The 27090-nt window shown below is 41.1% G+C and overlaps 1 protein-coding gene across 1 annotated transcript in view; it reads right to left on the bottom strand.

Moving 5' to 3' along the window:
* Window positions 1–22147, bottom strand: part of RAB2A (RAB2A, member RAS oncogene family) — a 31879-nt gene extending 9732 nt beyond the window's left edge. The window contains exons 1-6 of the mRNA XM_033155290.1: window positions 21637–22147; window positions 12171–12242; window positions 10864–10931; window positions 6178–6260; window positions 5801–5893; window positions 2939–3050 (exon numbers count right to left, since the gene is read on the bottom strand). Coding sequence (XP_033011181.1) covers window positions 2939–3050; window positions 5801–5893; window positions 6178–6260; window positions 10864–10931; window positions 12171–12242; window positions 21637–21682 — 474 coding nt within the window. The 5' untranslated portion in view covers window positions 21683–22147. The remainder of the gene's footprint in view (window positions 1–2938; window positions 3051–5800; window positions 5894–6177; window positions 6261–10863; window positions 10932–12170; window positions 12243–21636) is intronic.
* Window positions 22148–27090: the final 4943 nt, after the last annotated feature.

The raw sequence follows: 27090 nt of genomic DNA, 5'->3' as shown, positions 1-27090 counted from the left end.
TTCCCTCTTTTTCTAGTTGATGGCTTTTTAGGAGGTAGTCCAAAAAGAATGTTATAGTCCTTTCAACAATGCCAATGTTTAATCTGATTCAACTTTATTTGTGTCCCAGAGAATTTCCCATTAGAGTCGTACCTTGGTTCACGAACACCTTGCAAGTTAAACGTTTTGGCTCCTGAACACCGCAAACCCGGAAGTGAGTGTTCCGGTTTGCAAATGTTCTTTGGAACCCAAGCATCTGATGCAGCTTCTGCAGCTTCCAATTGGCTGCAGGAGTTTCCTGCAGCCGATCAGAAGCTGCGCCTTGGTTTCTGAACGTTTCAGAAGTCAAACGAACCTCCGGAACAGTACCTGTTATCCTCCCAACATCACAGAATAATGAATAAAATTGTAGTCTACCACTTGTTAGCAACATGAATTCTGGATGGGCACCCTGGTGCACAATCATATGACATTGGGAATTGCATATTTAAAGCTCAGAAGGTTTTAAACTATATAACGAGACTAGGAAATAGGGTGGGATGCAGAATTTAGTGTAAATGTTTAGCAAGCATTTGGGGAAGGCAAAATTGGGCCATGGCTGAGTACACAAAAACTACAGCTAGGTCATTTCTTTCCCAGCTTTACCTGAGCATTTTCACATGAGATTTGTTGATGCACAGTAGTTCATTTATTTGTAGATTATTGGTGTTCACTGATAAAAGCAGAAGCATCTGCCTCCTGCCTTCATCAGATTAATTTATATACAAAAAAACTTGTTTAATGTAAGAAAAGGTGAAGATAAGAAAGCCACATATTCTTTTTATCTAGCACACAACTTTTACTCAGAAGTAAACTCCACCAAGTTTAATGGGGGTTTACTCAGAGAGGAAGGTGCACTGGATTGCAATTATTAAAGCTATGTGGAACTGAGGAATGAGGAATGAGGTGGAGAGACGGGGGGTCAATTAACTCAGCTTTCAAGTGACTGAGTTAAACTTTATATGTCCCAACTGAGGGACAAGAAGTTCAAGTCTGCCCCTCTGAAAGCCAATGGGCTAATCTTCTTGCCCAACATGGGGTTCCGTGCCTCAAGGTTTCTTTCTTTTTCTTTTTCTTTTTTTATTAAAGATTTTCTTGATTTACAAAGGCAGTGTAATGTCTCTCTCAATATGGATTTAAAGGGGGGTTTAGACCACATTCTAGTCCATTGGGTGGGGTTGATTTCATATCCTATGTCAGGGGTGGCCAGCTCCTAAGAGACTGCGATCTACAGTACTTACAGAGTTAAAAACTGGCAGTGATCTACTCCCTTTTGGGGGGTTCAGATCAAAGTTGTTTGGGGAGGAGGAAGGCACGTTTTTTAGGCTTTCAGATCAAAGTTGTTGTTGAGCTTTTTTTAGGGAGAAGGAAAGCTCCATTTTTGGGGGGTACAGGGCAAACAAAATGAGATATTTTTTTTAGGGAATCCAAAGTTGTTGAGCTTCTTTTGGGGGAGCCAGTGATCTACCAGTGATCTACCACAGGCGTCCAGTGATCTACCGGTAGATCACGATCTACCTGTTGAACAAGCCTGTCCTATGTCATCCTCCCATTGTTTTTTGATTGCGTCTAGGGAGTTTGTGGGATTTTTGAGTAGCATTTTGTATATTGTGGATACCATCCCTTTGCCGTGTCCCTTTGTCGTTAGGATGAGGATGTCAGGCGTCTAGTTGCTGCTGATTTTACTGCTGGATTGTTTAAGAGGGCATGTAATTGGTATTGTGCTAACCAGGGCATTTGGGTGTCTTCCAGTTTGTCCTGTATTTCTTGTGTTGACAAAGGTTTGTTATTTTTATAAAAGTCTATTAGGCGATATAGGCCTTTGGTTTGCCAGGTTTTTATTTGGAGGTTTTGTGCTGCATAGTGGAATAATGGATGGTAGGCCAGGGGAAATAGTGGGGGTGGGGTTTGGGATAGTTTGCCTGTTTCTGTTTTCCATGCTTTGAACATGGTTTGTGTGTACCTGTTAAGTGTTGTGGGAGTTTTTCTTAGTTTGTTTGGGAGGAGTGGGTATGTTGTGGTGTAGATATTTTCAATTGTGTCCCTCTCTAGGTGCCTCAAGGTTTCTATAAGAAACTTACAGTCTGCCCTGGACTTACAACAATTACATGGGAACATTACTTTACTCAGTTTTAAGGGGGGGAAATAAGCTTTAGAAAAATCTAATGTTTAAATACAATTATATTTGGGCATCTAAGTAAGATAAAATTATGAAAATTGTGAATGTGATCATTAGCTGTTCACTGGCTAGAGTCTGGTTCTGCACATCCATTTGTAACTGACACTCCTGATTTAGTATCTCTCTTCTAAAAGTAACTTCCAGTGTGAGACTTGACTGCCATCATTAGCTCCAGCAGATTCCCTGCTCCCCACCCCCAAGCCTCATTTATTATTCAAGCACTAGCATTTCTTCCATGACCTCTGGGTAAGTGATGTAAAGGACCATCTCAAGTATATTTTAAAAGCATGTGTATTGAAATCGGAAAACAATTCTTTCCAATTTTCCAAATCACTTTTATTTTTCTTGATTAATTTGTCAATTATTTTTCTCCCCTTGTCCTAACACCCTTTGATAATTATATCATTACATTCTAGCTGTGTGCGAGTTGATCACACATAAGTGGGAGGACACCTGTATTTTATTTTCAATTAACAAAATATTATGAATTGGTGATGCACATTCTTTTTCCAAAATCTCAAACATTTACATAGAACGATTAAAATAACTAGCAGAAGAGAAGAGTGAGAGAGACAAAACTTACTCCTTGGCATTTGTTAATGGCTCATACCAGATCAGGATCCTGGAGATTTGACTGGATACAGAGAAATTATTTTGATCTCAAAGCTGTGTCTCTTAGTTCCCACCTAAATCATACTCCAAGAGTAATCATGCAATATAAAATAAATTACACCAAATTACCTCTTCTACGTTGGAAGCAGTTTTGGCAGACGTCTCCATAAAGATAAGCCCATGCTCTCGCGCAAATGCTTCACCTTCTTCCTTTTTCACTTCTCTTCTAGACTCTAGATCACTAAAGAAACAAGACATCAGTTGTTCCCTGTACAAGCACAAGCTAACTCACCTAGGCACATATCTTTACTTAAAATGAAGTCCATTTGTCTAGGTATACCACAGACAACACTACATTTGATGAAGCCCAATATAGAACCTTAATCACTTTCAAAGTGACTAAAATGAAATGTATTCACTATTACTGATTAAAAACCAATGTTGAGGAAAGAAAAATGGGAAGGATGGCAGAGAAGACATGCACTCACTCCAAAAACATCACCACAAAGAACTATCAATGTTGATTTCTAACAAGAGAGGCATCTCCTAAAAAATACACTGACAGCATAATATGGAAAAATGACTCCCGGCAGCTTTTCAGACAGGATCCCAGCTGCCATTTTCATGAAACTCATTAGCTAGATTGTGGGAAACAGGACACTCCTGTCTACATTTCTCAGCTTGTGCATCCATATACTACTTTGTGATATAGCTTTCTAAAAGCAGTTTCTATCTAAGTTCATAACCAGAAAATATAAATTTTGAATGGATATTAACACAGTAACATTTCATTTACATACAAATGCCTGCTGGTCACTCTTACCCAGTCCTTCCTCCAAAATTTCCAAAATCTCTTTTTATAAGTTATATATAGGACATGTATTATTAGCAGCCCAAGATCAGGTCTGAATGACTGCAAGTTCCTATGTGGCTACATTGATGCTTGTCAAAACCTCACCCCACAGACAGTTGGTCTTGCAGACCACTCTTTGTAGCGGGTGTTTAGAGCAAGCAGCCCCTCTTGCAGGCCTTGACAATATTGGATCATAACACAAGACGCATTGTTTCTTCACTCAACACTTATTTAATTTATGGAATTAGCCAATGTAAGATGTAGTGCTGGCCACTATCCTCAATGGCCTTTCTTGGTTTAGATGATCAGGGGGTGGAGCAACCTCCCTATGAGGAATGGTTACAACCTTAATGTAATTATCCGTATTCTAAAGCTATGACACATACTTAGCTAGGAATAAGTCCCTTTGAATTCAGTGAGTAGGATTGTGGGAGGAGAGTTGATGGTTTTTGTTCTTTTTTTTATTATGTATTTTGGGTTCTCATTTTGTATTTTTATGTTGTGAACTGCCCTGTGATCTTTGGATGAAGGATGGTAGACTACTACTACTACTACTACTACTAATAATAATAATAATGACAGCCCAATAACAGTTCTGAACAACAGGAAGTTCCTATGTAACCACAGGGATGCATGTAAAAACCTCACCACACAGATTGGTCTATTGTGTAGAAGTGGAGTGAGGAACCTCTAGTCTGCACATCCGATGTGGACTTCCAGGCCCCTCTATCAAGCTATACCTCTTACTGGTGCTACACCTGCACTATTGTGTAGAACATAATAGGTAAACTCTAGAGCCATGCAATTTTGGTACATAAATTGCATATCAATTACTGTAATAAATAATAGTACCTTTTAAAAAGTGGCCCTTCGGGCCTCTCTATCAGGCCTTGGTACTTTCCCCATGCCACACTGCTCTCTGGCTGTTTGCCTCGGGTGCTTTTGCCTTGTCACTGAACTGCGTGCAGAAACTCTGACTTTTGCATGACTATGGTGTAGTCTACTGTACAAATATAAAAGTCAAACCAGTTGCTCTGCCTACATTTGTCCCACCCACTACTGGCATCTGGTTTATGCAAGGCCACCCATAAGGGAGTACAGCCCTTGGGCTTAAAAAGATTCCTCAGTCTTGGTACAGAAAGCCACCTAGCAGCACCTAGTAAGCTTTTTTTGGGGGGGGGGGGAACTACACTGCTTGTAAAATGCAAGAAATACAACTACGATCACCACCAATGAAATTTTATCTTCATTTTGGATAAAGTATTGTTCTCCTTGAACTTGGGAAAGCTGCTTTCTCCAATACATTGTTGCCAACATAAGAGTTATTGGTAGCATAATGACAATCTTTAAGTCATTCAGTCCAAACTATGTGTGAACTACTAGCGCTAGATGGAATCTGAAAAAGCTCAACATGTTAATAATACAGCATTGATTGAACAACTGTCTGTATCAGATACTTCTGTGAGTACAACACATTTTTTTTCTAGACAACAAAGATATCTGTTCATCAATGATGACAATACTGTGAAGTAGTACATTTAAAAAACATCCAGAGGATTATATTACGAATTGCAGTAAGCCAACCAAAGATATTCAACAAGCCTCCAACAGGAGTTAAGAGTTCCACAGTGGCAACCTTGAGGTCAACTGCAAAGGAGTCTAGATTGAAAAAGAACTAACACATTGTAGGACAGTTCAGACATGAAGCTAGCTAAATGTTAAAGGGAATGTAAACATTTCAGTCTTTTAATCCAAGAGTAGCTAATGTGATGCCCTATAGATGTTGTGGATTACAATTTCCATAATTCTGAGCATAGGCCATGCTGGCTGAGGCATGCTAAAACATCTAGAAACACTGTGTTGGGTACCCCTGTTTTAATTGGCATTCAAATCTAGAATTGGATATATTACTAAAAAAAAATCCTCAAAAAATTAAGGGTTTGGGTTTTTTTGGCAACTCAGCTGACTCAAACCAGGATCATCAAATGTTAAAATTAATTTTTTAACATAAAGGTCATGTACTCTATATGCTACTTGTTATGGAGCAGTCCAAGTATTCCAAATAATGGATGATCTGAGTTTTTTTTAATTAACTGTTAATCCACACCATTTCAAAATGCTTTTTAAAATATATATACCTTTTATTTCCAATGAGCATAATGACCATGTTGGAATTGGAATGCTGACGGGCATCTTCTAACCATGTTGTCAAATGGTTGAAAGTGTCCCTCCTAAAATGAGACCAGGATGCAAGTGAGGAACAATGCACAAACAAAAAATGAACAAAGCAAAAGTTTAAAAATATATATAAACAGAAAATTTAATGACTTTACCAGTTGCTAACTTAGAACTTATACACTGGACAACTGATGTGCAGTGGAAGTCACTTTATTTCCCTTCTGCTTCCACCACTAGTTGAAAACCAGTTTTAGACATTGAAATATGTTAATGATTAAAAAAAACATACAGAAAAAAGCTAGTTACCAAAGTCTAAAATATTCTGAAAGATTCTCACCTTGTAATGTCATACACTAGTAAGGCCCCTGCTGCCCCTCTGTAGTATGACCTTGTGATTGAACGGAAGGACTCCTGCCCAGCCTGTAGAAATACAAGATTCATAGTTCATTTTGTCTCCTGTGTTTCCTTGTGAAGAAAGTAAGAGTCTTGCATACTTACACTAAGAAGTTTATTGTGTAAGGGATTGGGGGAAAGGACAAAACCTCACTAATTCTGGAAAAGAGGAGCCACGAATTAAAAAGTCTACAGCACAGAACCATTGGGGAGGGGAATCAAGAACAAGACCTCTAAACCTTTTTTGGCAATCCCTGACAACCCAATTTACTGAATGGCTTCACAATACATGAATCATTATTAGAGTACAGAATGGACTCCTAGCAACTAAGCTCTGAAGACAAATTTGAAAGGAAGCAAATAACCCAGTGCTTCACATTTGAATTCAATAACTCCCTCCCTGGGGCAGCTGTTGACACTAGAATAAATAAAGCCCATTGTAAATAAATGATGAATGACATCTTTACGCCCACCATCTGCTGGTGTAAAGGTTGTAGGAAGGCCAAGGATGCAGATTTTATCCGTTATATCATAAACTGCAGCCAGCTTTCAACAGTCTTCAGATGGAATTCTTTCCACTAGCATTTTATTATAAAAAATAGATAATGGTTTTGAATTTGATTTTATATAATTCTATTGTACATTTAATCAATTTCCTGTGCTTCTGACTAGAGTGCTTGTCAAAGCATGCAAGAAGGTGCCTTCATTGCCACAAATGAAAAACATCAGATATAATATAAAAATGATTTTTAAAAAGAATTCTAACAGAACACCCTAAATTTAAATTTTTATGTTAGATTTTCAAAAGGGATTGGTCATAGAGCTACACTGATGTTATCCTAATAGCCCTACTTTCTGCTTCAAAACATATGGATGGGTCATATATGTAACCTTTTTTAAAAAGCCTTGATCACTATAAACTGGACATAGTAACCCCAAACACTGAATAGCTATATTCTATCTCTAAATTATTTAGTAATTAACAGCCACAGAAAAGAAAATACTTGTAGGTAAGATTTCACCTCCCACCTTTTCTTCAGGAACTACAATGTTTACCTATTAACACTAAGGTGATTAGTACATATATTCAACAAAGTTGTTGCACTAGTGGAAGTCAGTGCCATGAGACCACAAGCACCATGAGACCTCCTCCTTCTACCTCCTGCCCAAACAAGGATAACTCCAAGAACAGCACATGGGAGAGAAGAGGGAAGATTTTAAGAACAGTGCAAGCATTTCTGCTTGCCAGACAGAACAATCGCCTTCACACAGTGTTGCATTCCACCCACAGCCTTTTGTGGTGGCAAAAAGGGAAATGAAACTTATCTCACATAAAGATAACTATGTCTTTAAATTTGCTAGCATAAATGAAAAATACTTATAATCTGTTAACAGCATCTATGGAGAATTTGTGTTAAAAAAAAATTAAAGACAAAGTATTAAAAACTATCCAGTATGTAGCAGATGTAGCATAATTCCATACAATGTTTAGGGAGCTTATTTCTAGAGTATTCAAGACTTTGAAAACACCAAGAGTTTCACCAGATCTTTACCAATTGTGACCTAGCAGCTGACCACATCCAGGCAGTCAGCAAAAATCTGAGATTTATGGAGCCCCTGTATTAAGCCTATATGCATGCCAAATGTACACAGAGGTAAAACTGCTAACATATATAACTTTCGAAGTATCATTTCATTCAGGATCAATGGGTGAAAGCAATATTTAAAACACAAACACACACACACACACACACACACACACACACAAACAAACACAAACACACACCAGGCTTAGATACTTCTAAGGCTTGCTCTGGATGACCAGTGTGGGATTCTTTAAGATCATGTTTGCCTTAGATGTAAATAGCTGGGACAGGCACATACACAAAAGAAGCAGGTGTATACACATACACACTATTTCTCTCTCTTAAGCCTCCTCTGCTAACCATCAGTGCCATGTTGGGGGGGGGGAGGCAAGTCCAAGGGCTTAGTTACAAAACTATTTCATTCTCTTGACATAGATAAAATGGCATGACAGGAAGATGGCTATGCTTCTCTCAAACATCTAGTTATCTATTTTAAGAGGATTATTGTTGTTTCATATGGTGAAAACTTTCAATCATGTAAACTCCATCTGCAGTTGTAGTGATAAAGTCAAGAATCAGGTTCATTGTCCCCTATCCTACTTGCAAGAACTATGCCCTAGTATAGCATTGTAAGAGTGACTGCATGATCAGAACCTTCTAGGCAGCAAAGGTAATTTCCAGAAGCCAGTGGCTGGACCAGTTAAGAACACACATTACTGAAGGCAAATGAGGGCGATGAGTAGCTTCAGACCATCCCAAATATGTAGGGAGACTGTTTTACTTATGCTTTTGTTGTAAAGTCCAAAGCACTGAGTTTCCCATCTTACCTGCTGAGGTGGATGGGGAAGTGAAGGAATGCACACGTTTCAGTTACAACAGGAGTTTCCTCAGAAACAGCAGGTATGCAGCTTAGAGGTAGTTCTGGATACATCTTTGCCATTAGAGCCCCAAGTGACCTTTGTGGATAGCAGTGCCTCTTACCAGCTTCATCTGGTATGCCTGGTACAGAGGTGTTTGAATCAGGAAAGCCTGGCCACTGCAATCCATGAGAATGGGTAACCTCAAGACTGGACTATGGCATTGTGCTTTACGTTCGGCTGCCCACCACCCTGGTCTAAGAGTTCCAGCTTGTGCAGAATTGTGTTGCCAGATTGCTGATGGGGGCAGGTGACTGATATATATAGCACATGGCACCTCTGCTATAACATCTGCACTGGCTACCTGTCAGGGAACAGTCAGCGCCCAGCGGGGTGGTGCAGGGGCTGTCAAGGAATGGAGAGCCACAGCACTGTGGGGATAGCAGGGGGATTTCCAGCGGGAGCAACAGGAAGGAAAGCAGCCCAGCGGAGAGAGGGCCGGGGGATGCTTCAGAGACCCAACGCCCCCTCAGCGGATCCTGCCAAGAGGGAGCAATGACAGTTCTGTCGCCGCAATTATGCAGGGGTGTGAAACGTAAGGAGAGAAGGAGGAGACTAGGGGTGCCCAAGTTCTTATGTTGGGGGCGCTCCAGAAAAGCGCCACTTCCGGGATCTGAAAGTGACTAAGCTGGTCATGGACTTTTGAGCTCTACACTGTACATATCTGCACAATAAAACCTGTAAATATACAGGACCTGAGTCGAGCCTCTTTACTCGCGAGGAACCACAGCAGAACCCTTACACTACCCATATACTACTGGGCTGAGAGATGTGCAGGTTTGGGAAAAATGGGGAGGAGGAACCCAGAAAAGCTGGGAGGAAAGCCCTAAATGACTTGGATCCAGAATATCTCAAGGACTGCTTGAGTCTTTATATCCCACTTCAACCATCCTGAGGAGCACTGTTAGTTGTCCTGCGTACTTCACTACTGGCTTCAAACAGAATTTGGGCATTTGGTGTTGCCAGTTCCATGCTGTGGAATACCCTTCCAGCACAGATTCTGCAGGCAACCTCACTACTGTTTTTTAGGCATCTCTTGAAGATCTTTTTATGCCAACAGCTTAATTAATTAATTAATTAATAAGCCAGTAATTTTTATGACATTTTGTATTTTATGTTCTATAGTATGTGTATACACTGTTGTACACTTCCTTGATATTTTATGTATGTGGATGGTATAACTATTTTTATAAATAAATTTAGATTACAGCTGAGAGCAGAAGGTTAGGTTGTCTGCTAACTGGATCCCTGAACAAGAACACTCCTGCAGGGTGGCGATGCACCTAAACATTTTGGTACATGTTCCACTTGTATAGTTCCTATGAAACCAATACACACTAAACTTTTGCCTTAATATTTCTTTATTATAAAGGCACAATACTCTCAATAAATGAGCACATTCCAGCTTAAGAAACATCTCATAATTTTAGTAAGATACCACAGTGTACCAAGAATTCAAAATTTGGTACTTCAAAAACTGGTGAGTGAATGACAAGCCTGTTTTACAGTTGAATAAATAAGGCAATACAATTAAATGACCTTTAGGGTGTATTCCACACTGTAGCTACTAGCTTGTACCCTCTCCCCTACACAAACCAGTGAGCTAATGTTATTTATTCTGAATAAATTATATCAAGCTGATTCATACACATGCTTACTGGGTTTAGATCTTGAAGTGTATTGAAAGAGAAGAAAAATTGAAGCTCTCCTCACTGGTCCTTTATCCCAGAATACGTAAACAATAGTTAAGATTGCTTTTTCACAGGCAGGTTAGCAGAAACCTTCTCAATAACTCAAGGGAGTTAGAACAAACCCTATATCCATATACAGAGATTGTTGATCCAGGATAAACAGGAGTCAGTAATGCTTGCAGCAGCTAGTATTATTTTGGATCATGGAATACATACACACACACACACACACGGTCTAGAGTTTGCCTTCTTGGGAGATATCACAAAACTCTGTCCCACCCCACCCCACCCCACCCCAGTTTACACCATTTTTGAGTTTCTTTTCTTTCTTTTTTTATAACAATTGACTGGTGCTTTTTTCAGTTTCAGTTCCTCGCTCCTTTTCTTTGAACAAGTGTTTAAATAAAATTTGCACAGAAAATTTTCATACACTTACCGTATCCCATATCTGAAGTTTTATCTGTTTCCCATCAATGGTTATCATTCGAGCACCAAATTCTACTCCTGAATAATAAAATAAAATGTTGTAACAGAGCTCCAACATAGCAATGAAATACTATCCAGTATCCTAAATGAAATCAGGATTTACTTCAACCTTTTTCATAGCAGGAAGCAACATTGCTCTTCATGCTTTCAGTTGGCTTTCCCCCTATACAACATACTAAAGAGTTAACAGACTTTTATAGTTTTGTATTGTGACATAGTTTTATACACTCATTTCTAGATTAACAGGTGCAAAAAATGTCTTAGAACAGAGGTAGAAAAAATAAGAACAATGTAAAAACCTACAAAGGAAGCATTTAGGATAGCCAGTGTGGTGCAATGGTTAGAATTTTGGACTAGAACCTGAGAGACCAGGGTTCAAATCCCCACTCAGCCATGAAGATTACTGGGTGACCTCTGGCCAGTTAGTCTCACAGCCTAACCTGAGTTACAAGGATTCTGTGAAGATATAATTGGGGGGGGGGGGGGGACCATGTATGCCACCTTCAGTTCTGCAGAGAAAAGGTGGGATATAAACTGCAATAACAATAAAGGAAGAAAATGTTTTTTTTTAATTATGACACTACAATGTAGTTTTAAAATATTCAGAGGCAGTCACAAGCAGCTGCAGAATGTGAGAAAGTTTCAAATCTCCGTGAGTCAGACACAAATTAAACTACTAAAATCCCTTCAAAGAAACCATCATTTAGGCTCAGAAGAGTGTTACAACTTAGATTTAACAAATTCTTAAAATGATATTTCATATTCAGATGAGAATATTTTAGAAACTGACAATTCCAACAACATGGTTAAGCTGAAACCATTTTGTATGGAAAACACACTCTTTACAAATTCAGCCACAGTAACTTTTAACAGTGGATAGTTGGATGTCATTTTGTCCAATATGAACCTGATTTATTTATTATCAGACTAAGCACCACTGACCCATGCCACTATAACCTTGTAAATATGTGACTCTTAGTTGAAAGTCTACACCAGGGGTAGTCAACCTTTTTATACCTACCACCCACTAATGCATCCTTCTTGATGGCAAAATTTCCTTACCGCCCACCAGCACTCGATGGAAGGAGGATTCAGCTTGTGCTGTAGAACCCCCTACCGCCCACCTAGAATCCCGGAACACCCACTAGTTGGCGGTAGGGACCAGGTTGACAACCCCTGGTCTAGACAATCCATTTCAGAACTTGATGCATGCAGTTGCCATGACCTTTACTCATTTACCTACATAAAATAACTTACCTATAGTAAGGTCGTGCACTGGCTGAAACCTTTTGTCTGTGAACTGCAACAATAAACATGATTTTCCAACACCTGGGGGGGGGGAACAATTTCAAGAATTTTCAAATATAAAGTACTACAAAAAGTGAGAATATTTCAAAATTTCAAACTTCTTTATACACATTTACAAATTACTGATAAAACTATTCCTTGGTGTTAGCATAACATTTCAGAGGCCACCAAAAGAAACACAAAGGATAACAGTGAGGTCCCTTGGAACTTGTCATGCTCCTCCAGAGCAGCCAAATTACTAAATCCCACTCCTTCAAAATCATATTCATTATGTACATTTACTATTCAAAAAATTAAGTCTCTCACTTAGTAGCTAGTTTGATAGCCTCTATAGTTACTCTGCTTCTCTTTTAAAATATACATACTTCATTAATGTGACTATTACAATATATACTATATACATACAGTATATGTATTGTGTATAAACATTTTAAAACTCATAGAAAACCAACTCTATTTACATAAACACTTTTATATTCTCTTAAATCAAGTACTATATACTTGAAAAGGAAATAACCATTATTTAAAAGTACTTCAATATTGCTTAAATGTTACATTTGTTTTTTATTGCTTTTGCTCCACTTCCCTCTATCCTAAGTCCTCTTTTTATTGCATGACTATACTTCAACTCTCCAAATTTCCTACAATGTTTCCTTAGAATTATATTCAGCTTAACCATCACCACTGGTCCCCAAATATTCCCATCTGTTATATTGTACATATGAACTTTGATTGGCTTATTCCTACAATATGAATATCAGTATTCTATTATATATTCTTTACTAACAAATAGGCTATTTGTTGTGTTTGTATTGTTGTGATTGGTTCTGATTGCAACAAGGGGGCTTGTTTTTGGTTCCCCAAATATTTCTGACAGATTCTTTCTTTCCTGTTTTTGGACTATCCTTCTACACTTGTGCATACATAACACTGCTTACTATTAAAATACACAACATTTGGATAGTTATTCTTTGGTGTTCTTGAATCATTGATGAAATTCAACAAACATAGTAGTGGACTATTTGCAAAGCCTAATGACAGATTATGTCATTTTATAACCAATATAATTTCCATCATATGTATGAAATCATTCTGCTTTTCCAAGGGATCCAAAGCCATTGCACCACTCTTTTCATGCAATTTTCTCTATAATTCATGGCTGACATGAATTTGGTTCCTACTTCAAACAGGCATTTCTATACTTTCTCCTAAATTTCCGTTTGCAATTCTCTTTCCCATTTCGTCATATGATTAAGTTTTGTCTCTGAATGTTTGTGCACTAACACTTGACATAAAGCTGAAAACCATTTAACTGTGCCATTCCTTGTTAACCTTTCAAATTGTTTTACTGTTCTCGCTTCCTGTTTTTGTCTCAGTCCACTTAGAATAATTTTTATTTGTATGTATTTAAAGGTGGTGCTATCATTTGCTCCCTCATCTGTTCCCAAGTTCTTATTTTCTCTAATGTTTGTAGTTATATAGGTGACTTAAAAATTTGGCATGATAGAAGCGTAAGTGGACCACTCATCTTCTATTATGCGTAATATTAGTGAAGTACTATACAAGGTGCACTCTTTCATCATTCACTGCACCACCAGTGTCAAAATACCTGCTCCATGTTACTATTCTAAATAAGAGATTACAAATCCTCTCTTCTTACAGGCTTTTCTTCATTATATTTTATTTATTCTCAGAAAAACTTAAGATATAATTTCTTGCCACTCTTGATAGTTTTAAATCTAAGTAAAACAGGTATTTTACATCAGAATATGATGCAAGGTAGGACACTTGTTTTCACCACTTTTGTGGTTTTACCTCTTGCAACATTTTATTATTATTATATACAGCCTTCATCCAAAGTTCTCAGGGTGGTTCACAAGATAAATAGCACATAGCTCAGGCGTTGTTGAGAGAACTTCAAACCAGGACTGTGATTCAAATAGCCCTCAGTAGAAGTGAAAGAACTGCTTACTCAGTCCAGGACAGATAAACATAAGCAATGACAAGTCTAAGAAACTACCGGTATGTTATGTAGGAATCATGGATGCCCAAGCTCTAGTGTAGAAACTATGCTAGCAATGGACCAAACAGCTATAACTTTTTGTCAGGAACAGACAGTTTGTGCATAACAACCAAATTTCCAGCTAAAAATGTACTTAAGTCCTGCAAGGACTTCCAACCACATGCCACTTTCACAAGGAAACTTTTGGGCTTCATAGATTTGTACATGAAAGGGCTGGTTTGCATATGTATGTGAATCATCTGTCAACAATAACATAAAATGGCAACTTGCATGAGTTACACCTCAAAGATAAAAAACCCAGAGGTAGAACTTTCCTATCAAGAATTCAGACATTTTCAGTTTTAAGATCAAGTGGTGTGAAGCCGATATGCATGCACAGCCCAATCCTATGTTATACAGCAATAGATAATAAATATGTTTTTATACATAAGCCTTAATTAAGAATTCCATGACCTGCATATACAGTAACCAGCAACTACTAACCACCCCTTTCACCTTTTGTTCAGTTATGAAGATATCACACTCTCTTATTATTCAGTCTCTTTCACGCCCGCTTTCATCTTCAACCCTATTCCCATGCCTCCTATTCCCTCCTTTCTTGTAACTCCCCTTGCACTCCCATTTTCACCTTTACTCCTTTTTCTTCCTCCCTTCTTACTTTTCTCAACTCTCCCTTGCATACAGATCACCACCCCCATTTCCATGCCTAGTCCTCTCTACTCTGGAGTCCCCTCTGCAAACATACTCCATAGCACCGTTAGGGAAACTAAGTCCCAGGGGCCAGATCCGGCCCAATCGCTTTCTAAATCTGGCTCGCGGATGGTCCGGGAATCAACATGTTTTTACATGAGTAGAATGTTTCCTTTTATTTAAAATGCATCTCTGGGTTATTTGTGGGGCACAGGAATTCATTATTTATTTATTTTTCAAAATACAGTCCAGCCCCCCCACAAGATCTGAGGGACAGTGGACCGGCCCCCTGCTGAAAAAGTTGGCTGACCCCTGCTCCATACTAATATATGTTGCTGTATCTTTAAGATAGAGTCTTAAGAGCAAGGCTGTCAGTTAGCTTATTCAGCTAGAGAATGTTAAGTTCAGTCGATGGCTGTTGTACATATCGGGATGTTTGCTTGCTAATAAAATATCTGATCTAAATTACTACAGTACAGTGAATCTAGAATTTCATGTTGAAGACAACACATGGTACTAGGAGTAAAATATACTATAGGAAGTTACTATGGAGTATCTGAGGGCTCTGCATTCTAGTGTGGTGTAGTGGTTAAGAGCGGCGGACTCATAATCTGGGGAACCGGGTTCGCTTCCCCGCTCCTCCACATGCAGCTGCTGGGTGACCTTGGGCTAGTCACACTTCTCTGAAGTCTCTCAGCCCCACTCACCTCACAGAGTGTTTGTTGTGGGGGAGGAAGGGAAAGGAGAATGTTAGCCGCTTTGAGACTCCTTTGGGTAGTGATAAAGCGGGATATCAAATCCAAAATCCAAAACTCTTCTCTCTCTTACACGAGGCAGCTGAGGAATGGAAGAAGTTTAAAACAACAATTCCCCCCCCCCTTCAGTATTTCTCCTTTCTTGCAGTACTCAAGGAAAGGCAGAAGTCTGAGTAAAGTGAGGGTGGACAGACACTGAGAGGAAAATTGTGGTTTTTTTTTTTTTTTTTATAAGAATTTATTGGCATTTTCCTGTAACAAACATATACCCACACCCACACCTACAATTAAACAAATGCAAAACAGATAAAACAAATACATACAATGTCAAGCTTTCTTATTGCATCTTTCTAGAAAAAAAAAATTTTTCTAATTCCATATCTTGACTTTTGACTTCCCCTGCCTTTTCACCTTCGAGTTTGTATCCTTGATCTATTTTATAACCATTTCTCCTACAAAAAAAAACATTAACTTCAATTGTATAATTACATTCAATTATATCTTCAACATTTACTAAAAATGCATCATCAAAATAATACCTCACCATTTAATCTTCTAAATCCATAAACTTAATCCACTTAAATTCACTTTGCTTATACTCCACCTCATAGATCTTCGCAAATCATTCGCATCTAATCTATCTCTTCTATCCTTAAGGTTGCTGCTAGTAACGTAAAAACTTGAAATATCTCCTTTCATGTTCAAATAAAAAATATAACAAAGTGTTGTTGACAGTATTCACCCTCCGATTTCAATTTACCATATCAGGCTGCTTACAGTTTTACTTAATGCTTCACCCCACACCCCCTCTGTCCATTATTCTTCTCCTGATGGCATCAGCACTGAACTTCCATATCTCTTCCCTCTCCAAGCGTCCACAGATCCAGGCACAGTCCAAACCTCTCCTTGCCGCGAGTTCAGAGGTGTCCCTCTCATCATCTCTCAGCTTCTTCGGTTCTTTGTAACATTCCTTTTCTTCTTGTAAATACCTTAATTCTATGTCCCTGGCCCCCGAGCTCACACCTCGGGGACTGGATATACGAAATCTTAACGTCGCCTTGGGGCTGCCACCCCCAAAAGGCGAATTTCTTCTCCGAAGTAGCTCATTCATTTCACTCCATCTTTGCATCCATCCTCTCAGCTCTTTGGCAAGGCTTTCTTCTAAAGTATCAAAAGTTTTGTAAGCCTCCTCTGTGGGCAATTGGTTCCATTTCAGACCCCCACACAAGACTTTGACTTTTCTATAAAGCAGTTCCACCTTCAAGGCAGTGAGTCTCTGTTCGTCCGTTAGTCCAGAGTTCAGTGCCAGTTCAAGGACAAAACCCAGCATACTGGCAGAGGAGGAGGAAGCGGGTGTCATATTTCTACTCCCCTCTTTGTTCATCGCCATTTTCCTGAGCTGGAGCGCAAATACCGCAACTTTAAAAAGAGATATTTTCCTCTAGTTAACTTCCCAAAAGAAAAGTTTGCCAGTCTCCTGTGTCAATTTTAAATACATTGTAACCAGTTCTGTAGCAGCAATCACTCAAATTGGTTAGATTCTTGAGCTCGAAGGGAGGGAGGGCAGGCTGCCATTCTCCTTCCCCCCGGATCGTTCCAAAAGCACGATTTCTAATCAAATTCTTTACTCACGACCACCGGGTTCTTTTAGCTCCGTTCTTCACAGGTAGAACTTGGACGCTCACCGCGGGCTCTGTCGCCGCATTTGCATCCCGGTTGGGGCATGTCCCCGAAGCCCGGCTCCGTTTGCCCTTCACCCCCACTCCCCCTTTACAGGGGGGGCAAGGGAAGGGTTCAGAGCCTCCGCGGGCGCAGCCGGGGAGCCCAGGGTGCGGGACGCTCTTCCCGCACCCCAACCGGAGCCGCGCGCTGCGGTAGCGCGGCTCCTAACCCCCGGGATGGACAAGGCGCTTCGGACCCGAAGCAGCCTTCGACCACCCGGCGATGGCGTCGCCGCCGGAAGTGAAAAAAAAATTGTGGTTTTAAACAATTGTGGTTTGAGTAAATAAAAGCTGGAGGGACTGACGCCCATTTTTCTTTAAGTTGAAAGAAATTTGGCAAATAAATCGGCTTGGCATTTCAACATTTGCCTGGCAACCAGCGGCAGCAAAATAAAAATAAAAATAAAAAAATAAAAAGCACGCATGTAAGTAAGCAGGCTGACAGGGGAGAGGCAGAATATATCACTTCTGTGCATTCAGCAAAGAAACCCTCCACACCAAGCACTGAAATGTACTTGGTGCTCTAGCCTTTACCTGCCAGCCACCAGTCAGCTTGTAAAATTGTTCTGCAGGCTAATAATTCTTGTGGATACAATTTATAATTGTGAAATTGAAAAAAATTATTAAACTGTAGTAACAACAACAACAATTTATTATTATAACAACAGTCTACCAATACACACATAAAAAATGTAAAACTACTTTTTGGTGTGGGAAAACCTCTTTTGAGTACTTTCTAATTTTACTTTGATGTAATTTCAAAAAGGAATACAAGGGAATAAACAGAAAAGTCACAGTCATAATCGCTTAAGAGCATTTCATTGTTAACCAATACATTGATTATGACTAAGCACCTACTTAAAAACAAAACAAAATAAAATTGCAGGACTTTGCAGCACAGTCTCCGTATGTCCTCAACACTCACCAATCTGAACTGGTGCCATATTTTGTTTTTCCTGCAAAGGCTCAAGAACAAGCAAATGTGAACAAATTATGCCTGAGCATTAAAGAGCACTTCTGCAATCTTGCATAAATGTCCAAAAATCTCTATTCAAAGGCAGCTTTCAGTCTACTTTCACTCAAAGCATCTACAGCTTCTGTTAAATACAAACAGCTGTTTACTTCACTCCTTTCCCTAGGGTTCAGACTGAAGACAAGATAAAGATAAATGCAAGGATAAGAACTTAAAAGCAACACAAAGAACAGGGATATCTAACTTTTGTTGATGGACTATTATTTCCATAAGTCCTGACCATTGGTCATGCTGGCTAGAACTGATGGGAGTTTGGAGTCCAACAACAGGTGGAGGGCCACAGGTTGTCCACTATTATCATAGAGCAAAGATAAAGTAATGAAAAGTTAAAACACTGTGAATCTTGAAAAAAGCAGGAAATTTGTTAAGAGGAAATTTAATCAGCATTGAATCAAATATAGCTAAAGGTTTTTTGCTTTAAAGGGCAAAGCAATGCAAATCAACACTGGCCTGCAAATTAAGAGATGTGAGCCACTACCTAGACCTGCAGTGATTCTAGTCGCCAGTGGCTACAAGAAAGCTCCAATGTAGGAGAATCCACAACCTCTCTTGGGTTCTACTGTCAAATAGCTTTTACTGTCAGAAAGTTCTTCCTGATGCTTAGTCAGAATCTCCTTTCTTGTAACTTGAATCCACTGATACAGGTCCTACACTCTGGAGCAGAACAAACTTGCTTCATCTTCCATGTGACAGCCCTTAAGATATTTGAGGAGGCTATCATATCTCCTTTCAGTCTCTTTCCCAGGCTAAACATACCCAACTCCCACAACCGTTTCTCATAAAGCTTGGTTTCCAGACCCATGATCATCTTGAGCATCGTCAAGTGGTACTATTACTTCCCTTGACCTGACACTATGGTTCTGTGGATACAGCCTAGAATAGCATTGGCATTTTTTGCTGCTGCATCACACTGTTGACTCATGTTAAGCTTGTGATCCACTAAGACCCCAAAATCCTTTTCATATGTACTACTAATAAGCCAGGTGTCCCTCATCTTATATTTGTGCATCTGGTTCTTCCTGCCTAAGCGCAGAAACTTATATTTGTCCCTAGTTAAATTCAGTTTGCAATTTGGGCCCAGTTCTCCAATCTGTTAAGTGTATCTGAAGTGTATCAGATACACTGAAACTTCTGTTTCAGTGTATCTGAAGAAGTGTGCATGCACACGAAAGCTCATACCAAGAACAAACTTAGTTGGTCTCTAAGGTGCTACTGGAAAGAATTTATTTTATTTTGTTTCAATCTGTTAAGGTTATTTTGAATCCAATTCTTTCTTCTGGTGCATTAGCTACCCCTTCAAGTTTAGTGTCATCTGCAAATTTGATGAGCATCCCCTCAATTCCTTCATCCAAGTTGTTTATAAAGACATTGAACAAAAGCGGGCATAGGACAGAGTGCTGCACCACCCTTAGTGAGCACACTTTGTGTTCAGTCAACCAGCTATAAATCCATCTAACAGATACCTCATCCAGTCCACATTTTACCAGGTTTTCAGCAAGAATATCATGGGGTACTTATGTCAAAAACCTTGCTGAAATCAAGACACACCATACCCAAGCTTGTAACTCTATAAAAAAAAAAGAAATGAGATTTGCCTGGCACGACTTATTTTTGAGAAGGCCATACTGGGACTTAATAATCACAGCATCCTTTTTTAAGTGCTCACAGATTGACTGTTTAATTATCTGTTCTAGGACTTTTCTGGTATCAAATGTCAGCTCACCTAGGTCTTCTTTTCTCCCCTTTTTGAATATGGGGACAACATTTGCCTGTTTCCAGTCTGCAGAGACCTCACCTGTTCTCCAATAATTCTCAGATTATAGAAAGAGGCTCTGAAAATACATTGACTACAGTTTTCAAATAGTGGCCTATAGGCATGAAAGTGTATTAGATTATTCAACACCATGTGTGACGTTTAAGCTTAATTCCCTTGGGGAAACAAGAACCCCAAGTATTTATTCTTTGCATAGCACTTTCCAGTATTCAAACTACATCACATGCATTGTCTAGTTGTGATCCTTCAATTGTAAGGGAAATCAGTATCATTATATCCTACGCTGCTGATGGGGGATTGAAGTCAAGAGTAGCTTGTCTAAGGCCACCTACTGAATTTATGCAGAGATGATATGCATACAAGATCCTTTTTGATTGGTAGCTCTGTCTCTTAGGTCACTATACTACATCTATCATGCTAAATTCCATCATGTTCAAGTCAGAGAGATGGCACTAAATGGCCTCTGCATAAGGCTCATTTACAACACCAGCAACTTTTGGCTCCTCCTCTCCTTGCACTCTTCCTTCCAGTTAGCCATTACAAGAATTCTGTTACTAAAGACCCCAGTTTGACCCCTTCTTTCCTGCCGGTTTCCCCCTTTTCTACCCTGCCTTTTACATTCTATACCGGAGGGGTAGAGAAGGTTTAATACAGTACTGTCACTTTATAAGCTTTTTCGGCTAAGGAGTGGCAGCAAATACTTTAAACAAACGTCCAGGAACAGAGCCACGACCAGTCAACGGTGGAAACCACTTTTATCTGGTAGATTTGCTTGGAACGTAAAACATATCCAGAGGTGGAGAGGGTACTTTAGTTACAGGTCAGTGTATCTTTGGGCAGGGAGGGATTAGATGGTGTGATCCTTTCAGGGCCTTGCTCCGCAGGCGCGTCTAACAGAGGCCTGGAGTGAGAAGTCTTGGCGGAAGGCCCAGCGCATCTCGAGGCCTTGTCAAGCCCCCCGCCCCCGGAGGGGGTGTGTGTTATCACTATTGTGTGTGACCCTATTGCGCCTCACCGAAGCGTCCGGCGTGGCTAGCAGGGCTCCTCGGACACGTCCGAAATGAGGTCAACGATAACCACCCCGCCCGCTGTCCCGAGGCCCGGCTGCACCCATTTCAGGGCCGCCGCCCCGCTCCCTTCCCGGTAACTCTCTGGGTTGGAGGCCTTGAAAATAGATGGCAACGAGGGGACTCTGTGGAGGCGCTGGCAGCCGTGCCCTACCGGTAGGCCTCGCAAGCCCGAAGCCAGGCCGCGGGCGGGGCCCTGGGCCGAGCACCTCCCCCTGCCGAGCCCAGTCACCACCACGTCGGCGCAGCCAACACTGCGGAAATGGGGCAGCCGAGAGGCGTTACGCAGGAAGCGCCGAGGCCGCCAGCAGCGCAGGCCCCTTTTAAACCTTCCCCGGTGGGCCGCCCTTACCTGTGTCCCCGATTATGATGTACTTGAAGAGATACGCGTAGGCCATGTCCTTCCAGTCGCCGCCGCCGCCTTCCTGCGCCTCCTGCTAGGGCTGCTCGCTGCTTGGTGACGCGGCGCGCACTCCCCCGCCCCTCGCTGTCAGGGCTCGCGCAACGGAAGGTTCGAAACCGTTGGCAGCGGGCACCCCTCCTCCAGCTCCTTCTAACCGCCCTCGGGCTTCTGACAGCTTCCCTCAGCAAGCCTCCCACGCCGGCCTTCCTCGTGCGCCTGTGTGTCTCGCCTCCCCTTCTTTCCCCGGCCTGGCCTTTGGAGGTGCCTTCAAAGCGTCCCGAGGAGCGCGCGGTTCCAGGCGGCGCGCGGAACGGACGGAGGGCCGGCGGGAAGGCGGGCGCGGGGTTGACGCTGGGGTGGGGGAGAGAGCGAGGGAAGCAGGAACAATAACAGGCGCGAGGCTTCCGAACGCTCCGGCAACGTCACGCAGCGCTCTCTCCGCCGACCCGGAAGTGCTGAAGCAGCCGGTGCCTCGGCCTCGGCGTGCGGGCAAAGGGGAGGATCCCTGGGAGTAATGCGAGGGACGGGGCGGCTGAGCGCCTGGCGCTTTCGGCCTTTGGGTGGGGCCCCAGGCTCCTGGGCCGCCGCCCTGTCCGCTGCAGGCCGAGGAAGAGCTCTCGCTGCCTCTTGGAGAGAAAGGCTCTTGCTGGAGGATTTCAGCGGCCTCGTCCTGGCACAGCAAAATTTGCACTTTTAACTAGGGCGAGTTGGGGGTTTTTTTGGGGGGGGGGGAGGCGTAAACAAAAGGCACCATACGGGCTTTCGCATCGCGGCCGCGGATCGCCACATCACTTCTGGCAGTTTTTCAGATTTCCCTCTGGGTCCAAACGAAATGTCAAATGTGGCGCTGTATACAAAACGAAAGCCATGGCAGCGGCTGGACTTCTCTTGCTTTCTACTCAGTGCAGAAAGATGTTGTGCATTGATCACCTTACATTATTGTGTGAAGCTGAGATGGAAATGGTACAAGAGCAATGGCCGGGATGTCCCAATGCCTTCTTTTTGCGCAAGTCTGCTGTATATTACAAATAACCAGAATGTCTCCAGAAGTTGCCAGTGATTACATGGGGCAAGTGCCCCCCTAAATTAAGTAAATCAATAAAAATACTTAACTAACTGATGTTCTGCCCCACCCCTAACATGAAGGCTGCCTCCCCCACATAAATCCTGGTTACGCCCATAAATTGTTAGGATTACAGTCGTATGCTGCTATCGCTTTAAAAATGGCTTGAAACGTTTGCAGACAAAAACATTTTTCTTCTTCCAGGCCTTTGGCTAAATAAACCATCTATGGCCTTTTAAACTTGTTTAAACAACTGGGGGTGTTTTGTTTTTTATTACATGTTTTTTGTGGTTTTACACAGTAAACTGCCCTGTGAAATGAAGAGTGGTATATAAATTTAATATATATTAAAAATAATAACAAAAATAATATCTAGTACCAAACATGACTTGCTGACTGTTGCCAGTGAATGTTTTCTTTTGCCCTGTGCATTTTTATTGTAATTATTACTGTTGAACACTGGTTGTGTCATGCATACCAATCTCCTTTGGTGTCCCTATGTATGCACACACCCCATGGATAAAGAACAGAAAGATTGTGAGTGGGAAGCTCCAGCATCAATAGGATTAAGCTGTTAATCATTCTTAAGGAGACTTCAACACTTGCCCAGTTTATACACTTGCCCATTTATACATTGCCAAACAAGGCTCTCTATAGGACATTCTGTAATCAGGGCACCACCACTGAAAAAGCCCACTTAATATTTCTCTTTATTATTAATGTGCCTGTTTCTTGAAGAGAAATGGAACCAAATGGAACTCTGGGAAAATAAGAGATAAACCAATAGACCCTGTTTTCCAGGAACACTCCTGGGTTTAAAGAAGCTGTCCCGGTTTCTGATTTGATCCCAGAATGCCCCAGTTTTCCTTAGGACAACCCTATTTTCATCAGAGAAATGTTGGAGAATATGACCCCCAAGTCAAAGAGATACAACCATTAGAAGACATCTGAAGGCAGTTTTTAATGTTTAATTACGTTTTTATATATGTTGGAAGCTGCCCAGAGTGGCTTGGGCAACCCAGTCAGATGGGTGGGTGTACATAATAAAATTATTGTTGTTAAATAGTATGTCTCTGTTTTCATTGGAGAAATGTTGGAGGGTATGTAGAGCTATTATGTTACAGTCATGATATTTATTTAATTTATATCCCACCCTTCCCAAAGAGCCCAGGACCACAAAACAGATATACAATTTAAAAACGAAAACAAAGCAAAAGCATTCTAAAGCAGATATAAACTCTTACAATTAAAAACTGGGGGACATTATTTCAGGGCACATGAAGGAGCTGAGGCTCACAGAGCTTTCTTGTAAAAATTTCCTAGAGAGAACTCTCTGAGATAACTTCCTTTATCTGCCTTGGCAGGAAGCTGTAACACTACATATTTCCTGCCTGCTTGCACATACTTTTTTCTCTCCATCATGCTTCCAAGTTAACCACGTGTACATGTCTGAGCTCTGCAGATCACTCACCATTTTTGAACATATTTTTGTACTTTTGTAACTTAAATAGTACTTATAAACCTGTCTTCATTATGCCTTCAAACCTACATATTATGTAGGTAAATACTACTTTTATTTCTTCACAGAACAGTGTGTGTGATGGTTGTTTTAAGGCAGAGAAAAGGAGTAATATCCAGTGTGCCTGAAAGCATCTTACATTATTGTTTCTAGAAGGTTAAATCAACCTTATCTTTGCTCCCAAGTTTAAGCTACAAAAGATGGTACTCTGCTGATCACACTAACGTGGACAAGGAAAAGTACTACAGTGGTACCCCGCTAGACGAATGCCTCGCTAGACGAAAAACTCGCTAGACGAAAGCATTCGTCTAGCGGGAGGCAGCCCCACTAGACGAAAAAGTCTATGGGGCTGCCTCGCAAGACGAAAAAATTTCGTCTTTTTTTTTTTTTTCGTTTTGCGGAGCGCGGCTCCCATTGCCGCTCCGCAAGACGAAAACCCCGCTAGACGAAAATTTTCGCGGGACGAATTATTTTCGTCTAGCGGGGTACCACTGTATCTAAATATATTCTCTCCTGGTGTCTAAATCCATTCCTACAAAAACAACGAAAGGCAGTTCCAGTTCCAGGCACAGGTCATGACTGTCTTGTTCAGCAGCTACCCAGGCCTTCCTCTTAGAGCCATCTCAGGAGATTTGGAAAGCGAACATGGAAGACAAGACCTTTCTGTTTTAATGTAGCAATTCAGCAACACCCTTCCAATTGAAGTACAGTGGTATCTCGGGTTACAGACGCTTCAGGTTACAGACTCCGCTAACCCATAAATAGTACCTCGGGTTAAGAACATTGCTTCAGGATGCAGGGGTGTACCCAGGATCAAAACTAGGGGGGGGGGCAAGCCATGGTCGTTCAGGTTCAAAAACAAAAATAGCTTCAAAAAACAGAACCCCCCCCCCCAACAGAAAGCCCCAAATGGCTGAAAAACTCAGTTTCACAGGATCCTCAGTCCTCGCAAAGGAACTACTCACCATGCAAGGGAACTCAGTTGGCTAAGCTCCCTTGCAATGATGAATCCCGGCAAATTCAGAAACTTCCTCTCTTGCCAGCATGATGTACCGTGGATACAAAAAGCAGGCAGATGAGGAAGGATGAGAACCCAGGCTAATACCATGGTCAGCCCTCGGATTCGCCCCCTGACACTGCCCAAGTCTCAGCCTGCATCCCCATTTGACCAAGCAGGGTGCAGGCTGGGATCCGGTCTCTGATAGGCATGCCAGCTCTTTGTCGGCATGAGAGAGGGTGAAACAGCCGGCGCAACATACACACACACACAGTGGCCAACTGTGCCTCGGCAAGAGGGCAAGAGCTCAATTGTTATTGAGATTTTGGGAGGGGGAGAAAGACCAGTCGTTGACCTTTTTTCAGGAGGAGAGCTTTTTTTTCCTTTTAGGCTGCCGATAACCATTTAATTTTATTTTATTTTGCTTCGGGGGGGGGCAGCTGCCCCCTGCCCCCCCTGGGTACGGCCATGTCAGGATGAGAACAAATTGTGCAGCGGCAGCAGGAGACCCCATTAGCTAAAGTGGTACCTCAGGTTAAGAACAGTTTCAGGTTAAGAATGGACCTCCAGAACAAATTAAGTTCTTAACCCGAGGTACCACTGTATACTCTTTGTCCAGCTTCCTTTTGTGTCTCTTGCTGGAGGCTGGATATGTTTTTATTTTGACTCATGTTTAATAAGCAAGACCCAGTTCTGTTGCTGTGTAACATTTCTTACTTTTGCTGATGTTAGATTTTTGTTTGGGTGTAAGTAATGGTATGTACCGGTGTATGTTATTCGCTGTTATTTTTACAACCTTGGCAGAGATAAGGTGCGATGGTCCATGGTTTTTATGTAGACACAATTCAAGCCAAATGGCTTCTACTATGAAACTGAGATTACAAAGTTCTCCTTATGTGAGGACTCATGTCACTTCAGAAGTACATATATGAATTTGACACACTGATGCACTCATTTGGGCAACCGTAGCTGAGATATACAAAGTATTTTCATAAAAGAGATAATATAGTGCTTTCCTAAATGCCATCTGCAATTTTCTCTTTGTTATAACTTCATGTATAGGGTAAGTGTGCTGCCTTAAATAGTAGGAACTGAATTGGGCTTTGTACACCTTTTGTTAAAATTCTTGCCTAAATTATAGAAAAAGTGACAGTTACAAGTGACATCTGCAAGTGCTTGCACTGTCGTTGAAAAGAGCATAATGTGTTTGTGTATCGTTTATGAGACTAATGCAACTAAGGACAGAAAGGGCCCTTTGACAAATGCTGTGCTACAATTGGAGATCTGTTTGTCAAAGAGACGGCTCTTTATTATTCAACTGGGTAACCAGAGTGTTTGGTCATCTGCAGAGTGAACCTCTGCAGTAGCTCTGCACAGTAGCTATTAACTCATAATCAAATCATAGCAGAAATAAACACATGGACTACTCTTCAGTACTGTGAAAGTCACTGTATAAGTTGAACGAAATACTGAAATAATCTGGTCATTCCTTAGGCTATAAAAAAAGAGAACAATGCTTTCATTTACAACATAACAACTGTAATGACATTTTGGAACTGCAGTGAGGGGGGGAAGCAAATTTCTAGTGCTTCGATAAAACTGCTAAAAATATGCACAGTTGCACTCAATTCCCTACACTTCATTTCACTGCTTAATTCTAAAGGGGAGAGGTACCAGGTCTCCAGCTTGCTTGAAAGTGACTACCTCTGACTTGGAAATCTCTGTCCTAAAATACAGGTGTTTTCAAGCAGGGTGTGATTAGTCTATGGTGGAAAACAACTCCGTGAGTGAGTTAAGGAGCCCTCTTTATCACTGCTTTAGATG

Source organism: Lacerta agilis, chromosome 7 (genome assembly GCF_009819535.1).
Source record: "Lacerta agilis isolate rLacAgi1 chromosome 7, rLacAgi1.pri, whole genome shotgun sequence".
In the NCBI taxonomy this organism is placed as follows: Eukaryota; Metazoa; Chordata; class Lepidosauria; order Squamata; family Lacertidae; genus Lacerta; species Lacerta agilis.
Note: the sequence above shows the minus strand (reverse complement) of the source record. Positions and strands in the feature narration are given on the sequence as shown.